At 42.3% G+C, this 20,827-nt stretch overlaps 2 protein-coding genes across 14 annotated transcripts in view; both read right to left on the bottom strand.

Annotated features, from left to right (window-relative positions):
* Positions 1 to 804, bottom strand: part of DIP2A (disco interacting protein 2 homolog A) — a 75,978-nt gene extending 75,174 nt beyond the window's left edge. For all 8 annotated transcript variants that reach the window (XM_021532561.3, XM_021532563.3, XM_021532562.3 and 5 more), the window contains exon 1: positions 686 to 804. In XM_021532561.3, the coding sequence (XP_021388236.1) occupies positions 686 to 782 (97 nt within the window). In that variant the 5' untranslated portion in view covers positions 783 to 804. The remainder of the gene's footprint in view (positions 1 to 685) is intronic.
* A 2,848-nt stretch (positions 805 to 3,652) lies between these two features.
* Positions 3,653 to 20,827, bottom strand: part of PCNT (pericentrin) — a 70,118-nt gene continuing 52,943 nt past the window's right edge. For all 6 annotated transcript variants that reach the window (XM_021532568.2, XM_021532575.2, XM_077785158.1 and 3 more), the window contains 14 exons: positions 18,181 to 18,378; positions 17,752 to 17,925; positions 16,956 to 17,151; positions 15,699 to 15,912; positions 15,066 to 15,216; positions 12,601 to 13,317; positions 11,761 to 12,041; positions 11,400 to 11,499; positions 9,315 to 9,479; positions 8,333 to 8,568; positions 6,818 to 6,897; positions 5,951 to 6,113; positions 5,343 to 5,470; positions 3,653 to 4,037 (listed from right to left, as the gene is read on the bottom strand). In XM_021532568.2, the coding sequence (XP_021388243.2) occupies positions 3,994 to 4,037; positions 5,343 to 5,470; positions 5,951 to 6,113; positions 6,818 to 6,897; positions 8,333 to 8,568; positions 9,315 to 9,479; positions 11,400 to 11,499; positions 11,761 to 12,041; positions 12,601 to 13,317; positions 15,066 to 15,216; positions 15,699 to 15,912; positions 16,956 to 17,151; positions 17,752 to 17,925; positions 18,181 to 18,378 (2,847 nt within the window). In that variant the 3' untranslated portion in view covers positions 3,653 to 3,993. The remainder of the gene's footprint in view (positions 4,038 to 5,342; positions 5,471 to 5,950; positions 6,114 to 6,817; positions 6,898 to 8,332; positions 8,569 to 9,314; positions 9,480 to 11,399; positions 11,500 to 11,760; positions 12,042 to 12,600; positions 13,318 to 15,065; positions 15,217 to 15,698; positions 15,913 to 16,955; positions 17,152 to 17,751; positions 17,926 to 18,180; positions 18,379 to 20,827) is intronic.

Below are 20,827 nucleotides of genomic sequence, written 5' to 3'. Positions count from 1 at the left end.
GCTCCAAGAAAGCTGGAGGGACTTTGGACAAGAGCCTGGAGTGACAAGGCAAGGGAGAATGGCTTCCCACTGACAAGAGGGCAGGGTTATATGGGATACTGGGGAGAAATTCTTCCCTGGGAGCACGGTGAGGCCCTGGCACAGGCTGCCCCATCCCTGGGAGTGTTCCAAGGCCAAGGTGGACGGGGCTTGGAACAATCTGGTCTAGTGAAGGCGTCTCTGCCCATGGAAGGCGGATGGCACTGCATGAGCTTTAAGATTCCAACCCAAACCATTCCATGATTCTGTCAGTCTATAAAAATGGAGCAAGCATCATCATATTCCTTCCTGACCGTACATTACAGTGAAGCGCAAAAAAAGTTGGAAATTAATGACAGACACAGAAAGATTTACGGTTCTACCTACAGTTGGGAAAACTAAAATAAAACTGTGTTCCCTGAGTATCCAGCTGCACACTGAGCGCCCGTTCGGAAGCGCTCCTGCGGGGCCTCCAGCAGCGCCGGGGCCGCGGGCGCTCGGTGCAGCCGCGGGCCCGCCCGAGCGCGGCGCCGCCGCCGGCTCCCGGCCGGGGGCTCGGCTGGAGCGGAGCCCGGCCCGCCCCCGGGCCCTCGGCGGCACCGCGGCCTCCGCGCCCCGGCCACGCCCGGCCCACAGCCCGCCCGCGCCCCGCGCCGGCCGCGCTCACCCTCCGACAGCTCCAGCTCCAGCTCGGCCAGGCTCTCGCGCACCTCGGGCGGCAGCGGCACGGCGTCCAGCGCGCAGCCCCCGCGCTCCGCCGCCATGGCGCGGCCGGGCGAGCAGCGAGCGGGCCGGCGGAGCCGCCGCCCAGCGCCGCCGCAGGTGGGGCCGGGGGCGGGCCGGGGGCGGGCAGCGGCGGGCCCGGGCCGGCGGCGGGCGAGGGGGAGGAGGCGGCGCCGGCCCCGCCGCCCCGCGCAGCCGCTGCCGCAGCCGGGCCGCCCGCTGGGGAGGGGCCGCAGGCGGCCCGCCCGCTCGGCTCCGCCGCCGCCCTTCTCCCGCTCCCTTCCCTTCCCCACCCTTCTCGTTGCCTTGGCACCTGCAGCGCTGAGGCCCCTTTCCTGTCAATGCCGAAACTGCCCTTTCCGCCCCCGCTGCTTCCTCCCGACGGAAAATAGGAACTGCGACCCAGCCTGAGCCCGCGGGGGCCGCCGGGTATCCCGGGGTAGAGCAGGGATGTTTTCATGGCACGGAATTCCACTGTGAGAGCCTGGATATAAAGTGGTGTCTGGGACTGCATAAATGAAAAAAAAAAAAATTAGTAAGCGTATATTTTCTAAAGCCAAGCCCCTTCTCAAGGGCAGTAGAGAGCAGCAGGAAGCGTTTGGATTGCAGCTTTTCCCCCCTCAACTGTAGGTTCCAGGGGGAGCGTGTGGCAGGGCACCACAGCCTCATGTTCTGGCATTCCTGCAGCCTCCCAGAGACTCAGAGGCAAAGGCAAAGCCACGACCTTGCCAGCGGTCCCGACCACTCAAACTGCTCTGCCAGTCGCAACTTTCCTAGAACTAGAAAATAGGGAAGGCTAGGGAGTAGTCTTCTGCTGACAACTGCTCCTGTCCAAAACACTGTTCCTGTTTGGGATGATTGGGTTCACGCTGGGGCTTCCAATTTCTCTATTCACATTACTGAGGTCAGTACATCACAGGAGAGTGTGTCCCATATGGCTGCCCTTCCGAGGGCATTGACACACCATACCAGCAGTAAGAAAACCACGCTGCTTAAAATGTCATCCCTTACATTGGGAAGAAACACTTCTGCTTCCACTACCTGTCAGAAAGCTGTCAGGAAGCTGATGGCAAAATAGCCACAGAAAACACAGTACCTGTAGCTCAGATGCTATTCGCCTTTGATGCCATAAGTTTTAGTTTTCATGTTTTCCAGATTTTGTACTGCATTAGTATATAACTCTGAACATAATATAAAATGTTAGCAAGTTCTCCTCATGGTTTAATTAGACAAAACAATCCCTTTGCAGCCTGAGAACCAAGGACTGTTGCAGCTTCAGGCCCAAAAAGTATAAACAATAGCAAATTGAGGACAGCAAACTGGGAGGATGGGACTTCATAACCAGAAGCTGTAATTGGACAATTAACCCCAACATCTAAATGGACCAAAACTTATAAAAGTGTGAAACATGTGACCCATCATGCATATTTGGTATAGCCTTGGCCAGGCTCTTTTACTGCCCAAGGTGTATCCTTTGAAGGCCTTTTTAATAAATACCTACTTAATTCCTTTAACACTGTCTAGCCTCTGTTCTAGGCAGCCTCTCAAGGCATAATGTTCTCTGCAGATTTCTTTCCTGAGTAGGAGGCTGCACCTCTGCCCCTTGCCTCCATGTCCAGCCTGTGTTCCCAGAAACAGTGACTGCCCAAGGAGAGTGTGTAGGGAGAAGGTGAGGCAGGGAAGCACTGGCTGCTACAGAAAAGCTCCTCCGAGTGCAAAGTCCTGCCAAAGCTTGGGAAGAGCCCTGCATATTCTGGGACATAAAAAAGCCCCTGCAGACTCATTGAAAAATGTGCCAGTGCAAAGCCAAATTCCCTTGAAACGGAACTGATCCCTACGATGTGCCAATCTGATGTTTTTAAAATAAATACGGTGCAGTCACTGAGCCAGCTTAAACTTAGTTGAAACTGGTTTGGAACTCTGGACAAGTTAAGTTACTTTTGCCAAGCTTTTACACCAAATCAAGAATTATTTGTTCACAGCTCTCTTTATACCTAATCAGTTCAAGGGTTCTCCTATAGCTGTCAGGGGGTAATAAATCTGTACATGTGCCAAGCTCCATCTTTACTGTTTTTTTTTTTTCAGAGAACCAAATGATGATTTACCTGACAGATAAATATGAGTTTAGGAAGACAAAAGCAAATAAATAAGAAATAAAACAATCTCAGATGAATGCTATTATATAAATTCTCAATACCCAGTAGATAAAAATCTTTTAATAGGCTGCAGCAGAACAATTGGCCTCCAGAAGAGGTTTCTCTCATGTTCCAAAGTTAAAAACCTCAACTGCTTCAAAAGTAGAGATTTCACATGTCCAGAGGTTTAAAATATTCTGGTATTATAATTCTTCCTATGCCTTTTGTAAAACAAAATATAAATATCACAGAAAATTTTCAGTTTTCATTTTTTTATATGAAAAATATTCAGCATGATACTTGGATCTAATTTTTGCACAGAGACATTGTGACTGGAAATGGGGGTACCACCAGAACACCTCTTTCTTCTTCTCTGACCAGCAACTTCATACACATTTGGAACTGGCCCCTGAAGGCAGCTACAGCACAAGATACCAGAGGCAGGATCACTTACATTAGATGTAGATAGAGTTCACAGGTTTTGTTTGGTATGTTTTACCAAAAATGCATAGAGTTAAACAAAATGATGGGCCTTTTGAACTAGAAAAATGAAGATAAAAGTGTCCAGAATAAATAGGACAGACTGAGGGAGAATTTATGTACTGAAAAACCCTATATTCACAGAAAGCCATGTGTATCTTTGATATTTTTGAAAGTATTTGAGCTATTCCTTCAATTGGAATGATCCTACAGAAATATTAAAACGCAAACAATTTTAGGAGCAACAAAAGAAATAAATAGGTATGACAGAAATAAATAACCACACAATGTAAGAATTCACTAATAAAATGCCATTTTAATAACTTTTTTTACAAGGTATCCACCTATACACTATAGAAAAATAAACACCACAGAGACTTTTTGCAGCTTACAATACAGCAATGCAGGCACACTTCAGCTGTTGACTTAATTTCACATGAGAATGTAAAACATTGTTCTTAGTGAAAAGTAAGTCCCTCTTAAAGTACTAAAATATAATAAAAAGAGTCATATAAAAATCTGCTTTAAAAGCACTGCCCTTTATTCTGTTGCATGGGAGACTGTAAGTGCATTTGTTGAGTGAGGACCGACTCAGAGGAAGCAGGAACTTGCAGGACAGATTTTGTGAGTGTTTCCATTACTTTTTTAGGTTTCTCTGATGAGGTAAACCTAGCACTTGCCCTAAATTAAAAAAAAAAAAAAAGATATTAGAAAACTGCTCGTGTTATGAAGCAACAGTGTAAAATTAGCAGCATGTTATTACTCAAAGCACTTCATATGAGCTACACTGAAAGCAATTCCAATTTTCACGAGCCACCTAGGAACAATCCCAAACAGGATTTGAAAGCCTAAACAACTGCCAAAGCAAACCTTCATACCCTGGGACCAGTGCTCCATCACAGGCCTGCTTTACCCCCAGTGACAGCTCAATTCTACCACTCCTGTGGTGATTCCTTGGATCATTAGGAACTAGGAAATCACTTGGCTGACAGCACTGTTCTAAAGATTGCAGCATCCTTCTGTAATGCCTGGACATTATTGTCTTGGTAACATGGAAATGACAGAAATCATATACACTTTTCACAGAAGTGCTGTTCCTGGTGTTCCAGTTGTGGAGTACTTATTCCACACTTGGAATGATGCAAAATGTGTTCCTTCCATAAAGGGTGACAGGTTTCAAGTCTAAAATCTGTTTATCTATCTGTATCAGCCATGCAAGCTGCAGTGTTTGGGAAAAAAAAGCCCAAACAAAACAAACTCACAAAGTCATGGTAATAAAGTTTCTAGGTAAAGTCCTGCTGAGAACAATGTCAAAATTCCCAAACTCCTCAGGATTTCAGGATGATGTGATTACAGTCTGCAAGTTCCTCCTTAGGATAAGGTGTTTCTGTGCTATAACACAGGAGGTAATGAGACTAATTAAACTAAGTAAATCTGGTCTAAAAATTAGGTGGAACTGTTTTAAATAGAAAAGCAAAGTGCCACTACGATCCTTTGTGTGCTCTTTGATAAATCTTAGAACTAGATGGCTGTATTTACCAGCCTCCAAATCTTTTTTAAAAATCTGTTATGAACATAAGGAAGTGACAATTAAGGGAAGCATTACAGTTTGTGCTGCAGATAAAGCCCTGCTCAGCTATTACAACAGCTATGTTTGACTTTAAAGCAAATTAACTCTATACACAGCTTCATTTAAATTACAACGCTTGCTTGTTTAGATTTGGGAACAGGAGGAGGGGGCACAAATCACATGAAATAACTCCATCTTATCTCTTTCACTATGAACTTACAGAGAAATGCCACACTTGGGGGAGTTTTAGATACGACTTGGAAAGGTTTCCTTTTGGAGACTGACTTAGTTGTAACTCCCCAGTAATGATAATTATTCCTTAAAATGATGCTCTTTATTGGCAATGTGTACAAAGAACCTCGTGAAAAGCAGCCCAGACTTGCAGGAGCTGTGAGGGGTGAGAAGGTGGTTCTTACCTGGCTGCACCCCTCGCAGCCTTTGCTGAATCGCCTCCAAGCGATGGATATATTCTGTGAGTGACTGCTCAGGATCCTGAGGTGGCACAAGGGACTTGTCTGGAGCTGAACTTGGGGACAGATGCAATCTTAAAAAGAAAACAAATTATTTTCTCCTTCTCATGCTATACTCTCAAATATATCCAGAAATTACATTCATATAGTCAGGAATTCTGGGCAGAGAAAACTGGAAACACCACCCCTTTTCCATTTGTATAGCTGTTCCTGGAAAAAAGAGCAGCAAGTGGCATTATTTAGCCTACCTTGGATCTACATCAGACCTGAGCCACCACTAATCAACCAAGTCACACTGAGCACCAGTCAGGGCTGCTGTTATTAATATCCTGCTCCATATCATACATGTGGCTTTTCTTAGCAGGGCTGTCAGAAACAGACACATGACATGACAGAGGAATAGGGTGGGGTAGAATTTTGGAAGTTCTTGCAGGTTTCAAACATTTTGCTGAATTCCATGCAAACCAGAAGACTACCTGGCTGTGACAAACCACTCAGCAAAGTTAAAAAAAGCCTACAATAATCTGAAGGATCTCCCATCTTTGCAGACTGACCTGTTGTGGGAGCGGGAGGAGGATCGTGGGGAGAGGCTTGTGAATCTTGCAGCACAGCTGGTTCTGTGGCACAGCCCTGTGTCCCTGTCCTGGGTAGGGGGAGAGCTGACAGGGGCAGCTGGAGGCTGCTGCTCTTTCAGGACTTCTGTTCTAGCACCAGAGGCTGTGGTAAATATGAAGGGTTAAAAAAATATGCACTAGGAACCACTGAGAACAGGCTGTCATAAACAAATCCAATAAACCCATGAAAATTACAACAGAGTATGCTTAAGTCTGGTTTTAAATGCAGGTAAATACACTTTCTACAGCTAACTGCTTTTTTGATTTGTGAGAGTTTTTTTGTTTTAACTGTATTTAGCAGAATTGTGATGCTATTTTGTGTTGAGGTAGAAAGTTCAGCATTTGAGGATTCAAGTTTCTTAGGAATCATACCACAGTGGGTTTATGTGTAAAAGCGGTGTTGTCTTTTAAAATAAGTATAAGCAACTTAGAAACAGTGAAAATTACATAGTACCAGGTAATGAAAAATACACTATTTAATCTGAATTTGGTTAAGCATTGAAAAGGTACAAGTAATGGAATTTTACATCAAGGGCAACAGTTCCCCAATACTGGGTGCTGCATTAAGATGTTTGTTGGAATTCTTACAGAGGCACTCATCAGGAACTCAAAGGAACACTCAAGTGTCCCTCAAGTAACTCAAGCCCTTACTGACCTGCATTAGACCATCTATCCCTCTACTCTACAGATGGATACTGGCAAAATAAACAGATTTTCCCACTTGGGTTTTGTTTTTAAATGAAACACTTCACTGAAGAGAAATTACAACGAAAACAATGTACTTATCCAAACACATAGCTGTGTTACCTCCTATACGGTGAGAAATGCTTTCACCCTGTGTGCTCTTCCTGCCAACTTTGTTCCACTTCTTCACCAGAAACTTTAACCTTGGTAAGAAAACAAATTTGTACAAGCATTAAAAATAAGCAAAATACATTAAATTTTAATCTTATTTGTTGGTATAGAACCTATTGAGCAACATAATAATTGTTGTGGGAATGACAGGAAAATTCTTCAAATTCAGTTTTTGGAATGCTGGCTTATTCCATTTTACCCTGCAATGATCTTTGCACTGCTGAAAAGACTTGCTTGTTTTGGCACTGCTCCTAATGTCCAGAGAGCTCTTCCTACCTGAGAGAAGGAGTTTGGAGGTTACTACATGAATTTGGAGGTGCTGCAGCCTTTGCTGTTATTATGGTATTCATGTCAAAGACTCTGTGTCATCACCTGATAGACACTTGCTAGTAACTACTTTAACTTGACAACCCAAAATTGCTCAGAAATAACCACCAACTACATTTAAAACTGCTTTTTTTTCATTCAGTGGGCTCAAAGTCACTGGGAGATGGCATCTTGTCCCATGCATGTACAGCTAGCAAAACCCATTTGATAGTGACACAGTGTGATAAAATCACACCCAATCAAACACACACTACTGGATTCCAGAGAACCATTCCTGACAGATCACATTCTGATACAAGACAGACTGTCCAGTGAGACCAAGGAGATAAGGATCAGCTCCAAAGTGTGGATGTGATAGCCTGGTCAGAGAGTGAGAAAACAAGAGAAGTTTTCTCACAGCAGAGACTTTCAGGGAGTTGTAGAGAAACGATGATAGCTTGTTATTGTAAACAACCCGCAGGTGGTGTTTTTCTGTTCTTCTCAAGGATTGTTGGTGAGACAAGTGTTTTTGTTAATTAGCCATTCAGGTAGAATGTGTTGAGTCAGTCTCTAAAGAGGAGAGTTTTTGGCATTAAAGCTGTGGTTGTGCAAACCAGCCTTCTTGGAGTCTGTGCTGCTTTCTCACTCAATAGCGACATCACAGGACTTCAGTTTGTAATGCTGTGCACTGGTTCCCAAATATACTGCAGATTAATATCACTCAAGTAGCTTTTTTATAGATTTATGGAATGGTTTGAGCTGGAAAGGATCCTAAGGAAGCCCACCTTGTTGCATCCTCCTGCCATGAGCTGGGACACCTTCCACTGTCCCAGGCTGCCCCAAGCCCTGTCCATCCTGCCCTTGAACATTCCCAGGGATGGGGCAGCCACAGCTTCTCTGGACAACCTGTGCCAGGGCCTCATCACCCTCACAGGGAAAAAATTCTTCCCAATATCCCATCTAAATCTACTCCTTTCCATTTTAAAAATGTTTTTTACAAATCTTCAGTACAGATCAAACTCAGCTAACAAGTCATGCTTGAACCAGTTCTGGAGATCGCTTCTGCTTAATATTAATGTAGGATAAGCCACAGGAACTATCAATTTTTTAAGCTTCCAAGAAAACATCACCTATAAGAGACAGCGAATGTTTTGGCTTTACCTTGAGATGGCAATGATGGCTCTGACTGCACACCTGAACTTGGTGAAGGGCCGGGAGTGTGATCCAGAGAGCTGCAGGTCTGCAGAAGGATAGATTCCCATGCGGGCGATGAGAGACAGAGTTGCTTGCTCACAGTCCTGAAACCCACCAAGCAGCAGCAAGAGGTATTTCTTCTGATAAACTAAAGCCTTTCTAAAGCTCTCTGCTCGAATGTATTTTCGATATAATCTCTGCAACTGCAGAAAGAAAAAAAAAAAAAAAAAATTTAAAAGTTCATTTTTTTCACAGTTAATGTTGCAAAAAGCCAGCCACAAACAAGGTGTCTTCAGGTCAAATATCCAGACTGAGGACACAAAGGCAGCCAAAACAATTCTATACACTGCTAAAACCCACCCAGATTTGGAGTGTCAGATCTCTTTAAATCTCCTGAACGTTTTCAAGCAAAATTGTCATATTCAAAACTCTAAACTCTTTAATAAAAAAGTACATCTGCTTAAAAGAAATGTAAGCCAGAATGCATGGTGGGAGAGATGCCTATCTGATTTGATCACAATCAAAGTGTCAGAAAAATAACAAGTATTGAAGATTAGTCAGCAGGGATTAAAAATCTTGAGTGTTTTCTATTTTCATGCTTAGACAAGAAATCCCTATCATTTAAGAGTGGAAAGAAATTCCAAAAATCCAAATGACTTTGGATGCAAGCTCCTGTCTAACACAGAGAAAGTTCCACAGGAACATCTCTGATGAGGCACATATGGGGAAAGTTTCTAATTTAAAATAATATATCAAACTGTTTGTCTAGAAAATCAACCTTTTAAAATAGCAACTGCAGATTACAGCAGTAAGTGAAACATAAATGCCATAATCTGACAGATCCTTTTTTTCTCCAGCAGATCAGGTTCAAATGATACCTCCTGGCTGTGGCTCTGCTGGCTCTCCAAGCTCCAGAAACCCCCTTTGCTGGCTATCCCCATGACTTTACCTTAGGATTGGAAATTTCTGCCACTGGTTTGTTTTCAATTTCAGCTTTGGCTTTTGCCAGCTGGGATTCTGCCTGTTTTAGCCTGTTCTGCAGCGTGTTCCTCTCTCGTTGCCAAGCCTCTCTTTCCAGCTCTTGAACAGGGTCAGCATCACTTGTAGATCTCACCTAAAACAGAAACCTAAAGGAAGTGAGCCACAATGGGTTTTGCACATTGCTTCCACAATCAAACATCTCAAACAGAGAAATAACCTAACTTTATGACAAATTAAAACATAATAATAATGAGCCTGAAAACCAGCAAAGGTATTCAGGTGTTGAACAGCACAATGGGAAACTGAAATGCATGAACAGCCCTTCTGACTTTCATCTGACTTTCTTCTACATCCACAGGCAGCATAGAAATAGTGAAGATGTCCGTGTAAATGCAAAACCAAGTTGCACATACAACAAAAACAAGTTGTAAAAAATTTTGAAAAAAATCACACATTTAATTCTGAGAGTCTGTTGTCCAGAGAAGCTGTGGCTGGCCCATCCCTGGGAGTGTCCAAGGTCAGGCTGGACAGATCTTGAAGCAATCTAGTCCAGTGAAAAGTTCCCAGCTCATGGCAGGGGGTGGAACAAGATGAGCTTTAAGGTCTTTTTCAGCCCAAACCATGCTGTGATTCTGTCAAACTGAATTTTGTGATAAGGAATGAGACCCAGGACTCCAGCTCCAATTCTTCATGGAAGTTCTGCCTTTGTAACCCTCTTTGTATCAACTACAAATTTAATGGTCATCAATTAACATCAGTGCATGATGCAGTAGATCACAAAATAAATAGAAGATAATTTTTTAAGGTAGCTGATGTTTTATCCGTTGAAACAAAATTTATACATTAGAGAAGGCAGTACAAACAACTGACCCCAGTTCCTCCTTGCAACTTATTTCAGTACAATCTGTAGCATCTGAAGGAGTTCTACATGAGTCATCTATGTCCTTGACTTCTACTGCACCATTTGGCAGCTGATTGACCAGACAGCTCCATTTGGCACAGATTTTCCATGCTGATATTTTGCCAGGTTCCCTGTCCAATACTCCCCAATTTATTGCAACTCAAGGGGGGAAAAGCAGAATAATCCTTTGGTGTCCTGAGCACGTGGTTCAGTACCTTAAAGGAAGGAGAAATTCAGAGAGTAGACTGAAGGAAAAGGTGATTCTGGGGGGGAAAAAAAAAAATCAAAGCCTGAAAAGAGGGCAGAGAGCAGGGATTGTTTGTGCCCACAGAAGAAAAGCTACAGAGGTGCAGTTTTTGCTCCTATGCTCTAGAAAGGCATAAAGTGCTCTACCAAACACTTTTTTTGTTAAACAAAATTTAAGTCAGGAAATGTGAGCTCCTTTATTTTTGTGTGGTCAGTCCCTGAAGGAGGGAACTCTGCTCCAACAAGAGTTTTATCTGCAGCTGACAGCTCTAAAGGTTTGTGAGAGGAAAGCTTAACCAAAATAACCCTATGAACTTGAAGAAGAGGCTGCATCCCCCCCCTCAAGGCTGGAGATGATCCATTTGGCAACCACCTGTGTAGCTGCACAAGTGACAGAAGGAAAATATTAACCGTATTTTGTAAGCAGGTAGACACAGGGAGAGCTACAACATGCCAAGGCAGCTTGTCACACATCAGACTTGTGAACAGAAGAGACAAAAAACTTTTCACTTATCAGACAGTCAGAGATCTCTGTCTATTGCAAGAGAAAGACATAAAAATAGGGAATCTGATTGAATCTAAAAGTTATGCATGTATGTATTTTGTATCAACAGACCTGAGCTTGGTCTTTGGTAATCCATGGCCTTATGTAAAATATTTGCAATACTGCAAACATGGGTCAGAACAGCCCTGAGATTACAAGCCACTATGGTGCTTTTTGAAAAGTACTTGGCATTTTGGTGAAAAACAACTGTTTCTGGATGCATACAGAAGCTACAGCAACACATCCCAAAGCTTATGATCCTTGGACACATGACATATCTAGGAAAAAAATGCTCTCAGAAGCAGACTCTGCAATATGACAAAACAGAGTTGGACATTAAAATATGTTACTATTTTCCTTACCTGAGATGTAGGAGGAGACAAATCTGATTTTAGCTCCCTTAATGTCCGCAGTAAAGAGGCTACAGCTTCATCATTTGATGCAGACCAATCATTAACCGTTCTGTTAGGCAGAAATACCTTTTCAGTATCAGGCTGACTTGTAAGAATATTAACACATATTTAATTGCTTCTTCCCACTACTAGACCTTTAGGGTTTTGAGACTTTACTTATGCAATATTTACCACACATATTACTATAAATACACAGAGAAATTAGCAAGTTCTGTTAATTTTTAAGAATTAAAAGAGCTAAGGGCTCTCAGCCATGACACACACAAGCTAGAAACAGGATGGAAAGCAAAGTGCTATTTTATGAACTCACTTATCCAGAGTTTTATGTATGAACTCATTAAGATGCACAACCACAAAGAGCAACTGCTGCCTTATCTTCTCCAGCTGTTGCTGCTGCTGTTGCAAGTGGGGTTTTTCAGTTTCGTTTGTCACAGGCTGTGTGGCACTTCCATCTTTGCTTGAGGTACACAAGAGTTCCTCCTGACAATTTGGAGTTGGAGGATTTCTTTCTCTTTCTCTTACTACTGCCAGTATTTCCTGCAGTTCTTTAATTCTTTGCTCATCTCTTTGGTGTTGCTGTTCCAAGTTTTGCTGTTTGAACAAAATAAGTAGTAGTTAATTGCATCTTATATATACCCACTTATGTAAGTGTCACCACACCTAATCAGCACATCCATCTGGGTGTTCCTGACCTGCCAGACCACTTTTGGGGGAAGACTTAGAGCACCGTTTCCCAGGGACACCAGGAAGCCATTTAATGACACTGGAATTGGCATTGTCTACATCCAAGGAGAAACCCAGGGTGAAACCAATATTTTGTCAAGCCATGACTGGGATCATAGCTCAAAAAATAAGGGCAATGACATGAAAAGTAGTTTGGTTTCATCCTGCATTTAACCCATATTCATCCCCACCTCTGAACATCCAGCAATTCCCAGCAGAGGCAAAAATGTAAGGATCAACTTCCATCAACAATAAACCCAGACACAATCCCTTGAAAACAGCTACATTTCACAAAAGTAGGACAAGAGCTCATCTAATGCATTTTTCAGAATGCATTAACAGAAGGAAACATTCCAATCAAAGAATACCATCCAGAGGGTTAAATTCCAGTGTGTGGCTATTTGAGTGTAAGGCAGAGCATTCTCACCAATCTCTCCTGATCTCTCTGCCAGTCCTTCTGTTTCTGTAGGTCTGTTTGTTGCTGCTGTTTCTGTTCTCTCTCCCTCTCCTCTTTCCTGTTCTTATCTTGCTCTTTAAGCAGCTTGAAGAGTGACTGCAGTTGTTCCCAGTCAACTTTCAGCTTGATCTCTCTCTCCCTCTGGGCCTCCAGGGAACGGATCACCTCTTGTTTTTGTGCCTGAAGAGACTCCAGGGTGGCTCGCAGTTTGTCACTGACCTCCTTCTCCTTCTGGGTTTCCTCATGGCACATCTGTACCTCAGCCTCCAGCTGCCTTTTGGACAGGATGGCCTTGTGCTGCATTTTCTCAATAACAGCAGCAAGCTCCATAGTTTGTGCCCTCTCCTCTTCCAGCTGGGCTTGGAGCTCTCGGACAAAGGCTTGTTCCAGCAGCGACTCCCTGTGCTGACAGGAAGCCCCTTCCTTCACTCTCATGCTCAACTGCTCTGTCAGAACACGCTCATGGTTCAAGGAATCCAGGAGCTCCAAGGAACGTTTTTTCTCAGCATCCAGGTTTTTCTGTAGCTCCCTCAGTTTGTTGTGCTCCTGGGCCAGCAAGGCTTCGCAGCGGGAGTGCTCGATCTGCAGCTCCTTGCGGAGGTTGTCTGTCACTGTTCTCTCGTGCTCCAAGGACACGGCCAGCTGGCAGTTCTGCACCAACTGCACATCCAGGGCAGCCTGCAGCTCCTGGGCACAAGGGGGGAGAACACATTCATATTCCAGCAAAAACACTCATTTGTGGGACCGGCTGGCATTTAGCAATTGTCAACCTATTTTATCCAGAAAGATAGTCAAGATTTAACTAGAGTAGCTCAGGTATTAAAAAGTTTGAAATTACAAGTGACGGAAAAATGCTCTTTAGCAATATGGCACCAAGCAACAAAATAAAAAAATTATCATATTAATGTATCTGCCAGTACATTATTTCCTCTTCAGTTATTAAGACCCTCATTAGGAAATCACTACTTTTTACATCACTCAGTCCCATTAATAAGTAACATCTGCAACAGCAATAACCCTGTTGTTTTAAAAAGAAAAATCTAACCAGTAAGAATAGATGTAAAGCTTCAGGACTTGGCAGCCCATCTCTTCAAATAACAGAGCAGAGACTGATAAAAATAATCACAGAATGGTCTGGGTTGGAAAGGATGTCAAAACTCATCTCATTCCCACCCCCTAACATGGGCAGGGACACCTTCCACTATCCCAGGTTACTCCAAGCCCTGGCTTGGACATTTCCAGGGATGGGCCAACCACAGCTGCTCTGGGTAATCTGGGTGCAAGGGCCTCATCACTCTCACAGGAAGGAATTTCTTCCTGATATCTAATCTAAATCTACCCTCTTTCCCTTCAAAATCCATCACAAGATTCATTCTGGGAGCCAGTGTTTCTTCAGAAGGAAAGGCAGGGACTGAAGGGGCAGTGTAGGGCACTGAAGGCAGCCAGAGCTGGCACTGCTGTCCTACCGGGGAGGTCTACTCTGCCCCACACCTAGCCAGCACCATTTGTTATGTCCTAGAAAGCCAGGTCAGATGCTAAAAGGCAGAAGCTTTCCATAATGGGGCTTCAATAAAGATTTGTGAATGCCAGACTAATCTGTCCAACTGGGTACCTCTCCAGGGCAAAGCACTTTTCTCCTGGCCTTGGCTACTCTAGCCTCCTTGCATGAGCAGCATTTCCTAACCGTGCAGCATTAACAAATATCCCAACAGAAATCACTCACAAACTTAAAACACCTACCAGGAAGATGACAGGAGAAGCCAGAGAATTTAAGTAGGATTGTTTGGAGTTCTTTGAGAGAGTTTAGTTTTGGGGTTTAAGAAATGGTTTATGTTGAATCTTCCTCATTTTCCATTTACTGTAGGCCTTTTACAAGGACTGAGTCATTGCTATTACAGCCTTGGAGAGAAAGCTATTCACTTGTTTTCTGTTCAATTTAGAAGGGAACAGGACGACTTTGGTTAACCTCCAAAAATTCATATTATATTGAAAAGGCTCCACTTACTCTCTGCCAAACCTATTTATCATTGGGTGGTTTTCTTTATAATCTCAGAGATCATACATCTCACACCCTCATGGTAAATTTGCTGTGGAATTAAGGGTGCAGTCACATCACACAGCTGTAGAATCCGGCTGTCCCTACTCAGCAAGGGGCAGTACACAACAGGGGAAAGTGGGAAAGGAAAAAAAAAAAACATGAGGAGATGTGAGGAAAAAACCCCCAACATGGCATTCAACCTTGGTTTATTTCTATACGTGCAATTAATGAGAGTAACTAAAAGCTTTCACTTGGTGAAAAGGACAAAAGGACGCTGTGCACATTCAGGAAAGGTTTGGGGGTTTTAACAGCTACTAAACAAAGAACAGTGGAGGGGAAGAAGACTGCACAAATAACTTGCTAGTTAACGTCATGCCCCAGGGGAGCTGGGCGTTACCTCCATGGCCTTTGTCTTTTCATCCTCTGCTTTCCTCTGCTGACGCTGCTGTTCCTCAAACCAACCTCGCAGCTCAGATCCCTTCAGCTGCTCAGCCTGCAAGTCTTCAAGCGCAGCTGCCAAATCCTTTTCTTTTTTTTCCAATTCAACACTGCAAAGTTCAAAACGACATCTCTATGTTCAGAACAGAACACCCTTCACCAGCATCATAAGCAAGACATTTTGGGTTGGTTTCTCTGGGCTCTTTCTATTGATTTGTTTCTTTAAGGTGGCCTCCATTCTTTCTAAAGAGGGTCAGTTTTCAAGGTTTTCAATCTAATTAGCATTTTAAAACATTTGCCTCCCTGCAAGCCAAGCTAGAATTGCTCGATTTTGTAACAATTAAGAGATAGGTTATTTATTCTGGCAGAGCAAAGTTGTTGTCCTGCAAGAAGAAAGCAAAATATTGGCATACACTAAGAAGGGAGTGGCAAAGGAACATACCCAAGATGACAGAATTTAGTAAAGAAAACATAACCCTTGAGAGACCCTAGTTTTCCTCCCTCTGTTTCCAAGTGCTTTATGGATCCAATTAATATAAAGTTCTTTCCCACCTGCTGATAAATCAAGTAAATGAATAAATCTACTTCTTACCGTAAATTATTTATTTCCCTCTGAAGCTCTTCCAGGGATTTCTGCAACCTTTCATTCTCTTGCATACTTCCAGAAAGCTCTGATTTCAGGGATGCTTTTTCTTGATTCAGGAGATCACATGTTTCCGAGGATCTTCTCTGCTCCTCAGAGAGAGTGCTGTGCAAGTCACTTACAATAGATTTTTCCTGCTGAAGCTTATATTCCAATAATTCAACTAGGATAAGAAAACACTGTTATTGATATTCTAGAGACCTTGACAATATGATGTCATTTATACTAATCCAAATTAGGAAAAAAAACAGCTGTATTGAAATGTTTTTGTCTGAAGAATTAATCTCTTTTCAAATGAGAGGAATCAGAAGAAGGATGCCCAAACACTATGAGTCTATCATTGTGATATTCTCTAAAATCACTTACGGATTTTAAGCATCATTAAACCAACTTATCCACTTCTATAAACATTTTATGACAGGAATCACTATATAGAACTTGTTTGGCCAGCTCTGTTCAGGCCAGTGAGTTAAGAGAAATAACTCTCCCTAAATTTTGAGGCTCCTGTTTGATAAGTACTTAAAAACAATTAATGTACCTATGTCTACAGTATCATGCAAATAAAACTAGTAATAAACTTCTGGATGTCCAGGAAACTTTGCTCTATTGGACTACAGCATGTGCTATTAAATAGCTGAAATCTGAATGACAGTGATGGAAAAACAAAAAGAAGGAAAAAGCAGTGTTTTGCTTTGAAGAGAGATGTTTATTTTTGACCACGGTCACTTGCACTTATTCCTTTATTACATAAAGGGAACCTGCTGTGAAAATGAAGGCTTGCTTATTTAGTCAGGAACATGGTTTAGCAGTGGCCCTGACACTGTTTATGGTGGGACTCCAGAATGTTAAAGGTCTTATCCAGCCTAAATGATTCTGTGATTCTATACTAGCAAACATATAGATAACCAATTCTCTGCAAACAAACAGGGTTTTACTGTCCTTGCTGGGTTTTCTCCATGTACACACTATTTTAGTTCCATTGCTTAGGGTTATTTCACAGCTTCTCTTTGCTTCTCATAGTTTGTCTTAACTACTGATATGAGAAAGAACTGCTAACATCATAGGCAACCTGAGTGCATTCAGTAAAACTGAGGAATTGTACAGCATCATCTTCTTTGCAAGATACCTTTTTTTGCCTTTCACCTTTAAGGTAAAAAGGAACTGATACAGAAGACAGAAAGAGCTGACAGAGACAGTAAGAAATACCTTTCCTCCGGAGCTGGTGCTCCTGCTTGTTGCCATGATCCTCAGCCTTGGTAAGGGTTTCCTGGAGCTGCTGGAGCTTCTCCTGGTTCTGGAGATGTGTCATGCGGAGCTGAGCTCGGAGGTCCTGGATTTCTGAGAGCAGGCTATTCCGGTCTGAGGAGAAGAGGTGCTCCACAACCATCTGCCTCTGCTCCTCCTGAAACAAACCAAGGCCTATTTAAACTACAAGGCTATTTCCATATCTTCTGCAAGGATAAATACTAAGTGAACTCTTGCAGTACAAGTTTTGTACTGAAGCACTCAAATGACTAAGTTCATGCTTCACATGAATGCAAAATGATAACATTATGTAAAAAAGAAAAACCCCACTTCACTTGCCTTGTCAAGTTTATACATAACAATTACTACAATCTAGAAACTAAATATTACTGGCAAAAAGGTCCCAGATTCAGAGTTATATACCCTTTGCAAGGGAGATCTGCGAAGTTCTAGTCAAATGGGAAGGAGGAAAAGAATTCAACCAAGTATTTCCTATTGAATATCACAGTCTTTCTTGATGTCAGCTAAAATAATCAATAGGCTTTGTAACATCACGAACAAAGTTCAAGAAAAATGCTACCACAACAGAAACTCTAAAAGCTACTGGCCCCAAGCCATCTGCATTATACAAGACATAGAAGATAGTAACATAATACACAAGATTTAGCAACAGAAGCAATAAAAATGAAAAAAAAAAAAAAATAAAAGAGAATTAAGAAGAGATGTATGAGCACCACACTTTAGGAGCTTTTCATACTTGCTGTTTCATTATATACTCCAGCTTTTCCCCAAATGAACTGGTGTCACCAGATGCAGGATTGGAGAAGTGAGACTTCAAGTCAATTTGCAACATACTTCTCTCCTTCTCAAACACACTCTGTACTGCTTGCAGAAGTTCTCCTCTCCAGTCAGCAGCAACACCTGATGTTTCCTGTTAAAATATTTTTTTTAAATAGCATTTCTCAAATTGTAACCCAGCATCTTTCATACCATAGGAGTATATCTGTTTATTTAAGCACTTTTAGAAACGTTTAAAGAGTACTGTCCCTTACTCTTTAAACATATATATACACACACAAGCCTCATAACATATTCTATATAAAACATATATATATATATATATATATACATATACACACACACACAGCCTGGTTCCCTTGCTTTAAAGGGTATTTTATAGCCATACCTTGTCTCCTCTATCTGCCACTTTGCTGAGGTAATCCTTCAGTGACTGGATAGCATCCAGCAGGGATAATCCCTCCTTCTGCCAGCCCTCCATTGCCACTTGTGTCTGAGGGACATTCTTCAGCTCCCTAAAAGCAAAGGGATGCTCTGACAAAGCCAGGATTTTGCGGCTCTCCTCATACACCATCTTCAGCACAGTCTAAGAAAAAAAAAAAAGATAATATTTGGAAACAGGTATCAGCATCCTGACAGTGTAATAGTAGGATGAGTTAGTACTAGACAACAAAAGTAAGGTGTCTGTATCAACACCCTAAGGTGCAATTAAGCATAAATTACTATTTATGCCAAAATAGTGTTTCTGAACCATTTAGCTAACTTTCCTGGGAATGAATTAAATTCTATCAAGCCTGAAGCTATGTTACCAAACCTCAGTGATGCCAGAAAACTGAATGATGTATTTAGACAACCTTGGCTTAATTTAGCAAATTATGTACAAATATCAACTCCCAAAATAACCACTGTAATAATTTACACAGTGGAAATTTTTTCCTCTGACATTATCAGGCCAAATATATATTTTAAATAAATTCCCTTTTCACAAGCTATTACATCATGCACAGATGTTTCCTGGCCTCTTTTCAAGGAAGGTCACTGGAGAGTTGAATTCTTTTCTTACACACATCTCATCAGAGCATCACAGCCTCCATGTGGAGCTACGCACTTTAAAAACAACATAGAGTACTTTTATTTAACTCTTGCTAATCTTCCCCTGCACATTTTTTAAATTACTTTTCAACAAACTTAAGTTACTTTTCTGTCACTGGAATCAAAGTAGTGATTACTTCAATAATCAATGAAAACCTTTAGTAAATATTAACATCAGAAGCACAGTAAAGTGTTCAAACATTCAGTACTGGGATATGCACTCATATCTTACAGCCAGTAAAGTCGAGATTGATGCTCCACAAATGAAACTAAAAACAAAAATACCACCCTGTTTCTTAAGGTATAATAAAATTCACCTCTTCTATGAAATCTCTGACACAGAATTTTTTAGACAGAGAATCACAGTTTGGTCTTCAGTTGAAGGGACCTTTCAAGATCATATCTAGTCCAACTCTGCTGTGACAGGCATAGGGAGCATCTTCTATTATTTCAGGTTGCACAAAGCCCCATCCAATCTCATTTTCAATGGATTCTGGGATAGACTTCTAAGGATCCACCACCTCTCTATGCCAGTGTCTAATCACAAAAAATTTTGTACTTATGTCCAATCCATTTCATGATCTTACTGGGCACAGAGGTGAGGCTGAAAGATCAGTAGCTTCCAGGGTGCTCGTCCTTAAGCTTTTTAAAACAGACTGCTCTGATTCCCTTTTCTCCAGTCACCGAGGACTTTGACTGCTGTGACTTTTTGAAAACAACGGAGAGTGGCTTGGCACTTGCAACTGCAAAATTTCCTCAGGACCTTGGGATTCATGTCTTTGGGTCCCACAGACTTACCTATGTCCAGGTTCCTCCGGTGGTGTTGAATCTGATCTTTTTCTTACAATAGGAAAGAACTTAATTCTTACTTCCTTCCTCCAGTCCCTTCCTCATCTAATTTAAAGATTTCCTTATGGGTTTGGCCATCTTATTGGTGGAGATACCCTTGTCTCACTTGCTTGGGTGAATTCCATGAGTTCCCAACATTTCTGGCATCTCAAAGGTAAATCCATGATAATAAAAACTAAAACCTTGAGTACTGCACCAGCTGCACAGCCAGGGATTCTATTCTGGTACCCTTCATCTGACTGGGAAGATAGAGAGAATATCACCCACAGTCCCAAACCTTTGAACTGTCCTGTCAAAGTGCTGTTAGACCCCACACAGGTGATAATCTGTGGGGCTCACTCAGCTTGACAGCCTCAGTGACACCACAAATCCAAGCTGCTGGTAAGCAACAAACTTCTCTAGAGAAGGCACCAGGATGGCAGGAGGGTGCTTCAGTGCCTCTCAGTAAGGAATCTCCAATTACCAACACCTGATGTACTTTTCTGGTAGCACTGGTTCTAATGCCAGCAGATGGTTTCATCAGCTTTGCATGTTTGGCTTTTCCTGGATCTCATCATTCCTGGAACTCATTATTCCATGTGTTCTTCCTTCTCCAACCCTAGAGCATCATATCTCTTATTAAGGGCAGATGGATGGGGGAAGCATCTTCCTTCTGACTTGAGCAGCGATAAAGGCCCAGTCTCCTTCCTCTTGTGAGTTACCTGTGCCAGTTAGGTTGAGTGAGTTTGAATTCAGGCTTACCTTCCTCCCTTGTGCTGGGCAAGCTGAAGGGACCTGCTAAGCATATTAGGAGGCAGGATTCACTTCCAGGAAGGGATTTCTTACAGTTTCTTATTACTTGAGAACTCACTGTAACCTACGGTATTCTCTCACAGGTAAGAATTTCTCCCTTTCTGTAGCTGGAATTTTTAAAATGGCTGACAACTTCCTCAGCAAACCAAAGAGTTCCAGGCATATACTTTCTTCAACTTTAATTACTGACTAGAGTGAGCACTCACTGCTCAGTCTTCTGATTCCTCATGTTGCTTGAACTGGCTCTGACCTAACCCTGCACACCTTGCACTGGTGTTTCCACAGCTCTCCATCACATCAAG

The sequence above is a fragment of the Lonchura striata genome, chromosome 8 (genome assembly GCF_046129695.1).
Source record: "Lonchura striata isolate bLonStr1 chromosome 8, bLonStr1.mat, whole genome shotgun sequence".
Taxonomy (NCBI): domain Eukaryota; kingdom Metazoa; phylum Chordata; class Aves; order Passeriformes; family Estrildidae; genus Lonchura; species Lonchura striata.
The sequence above is the reverse complement of the archived record's forward strand: the minus strand, read 5'-3'. Positions and strand labels throughout refer to the sequence as shown.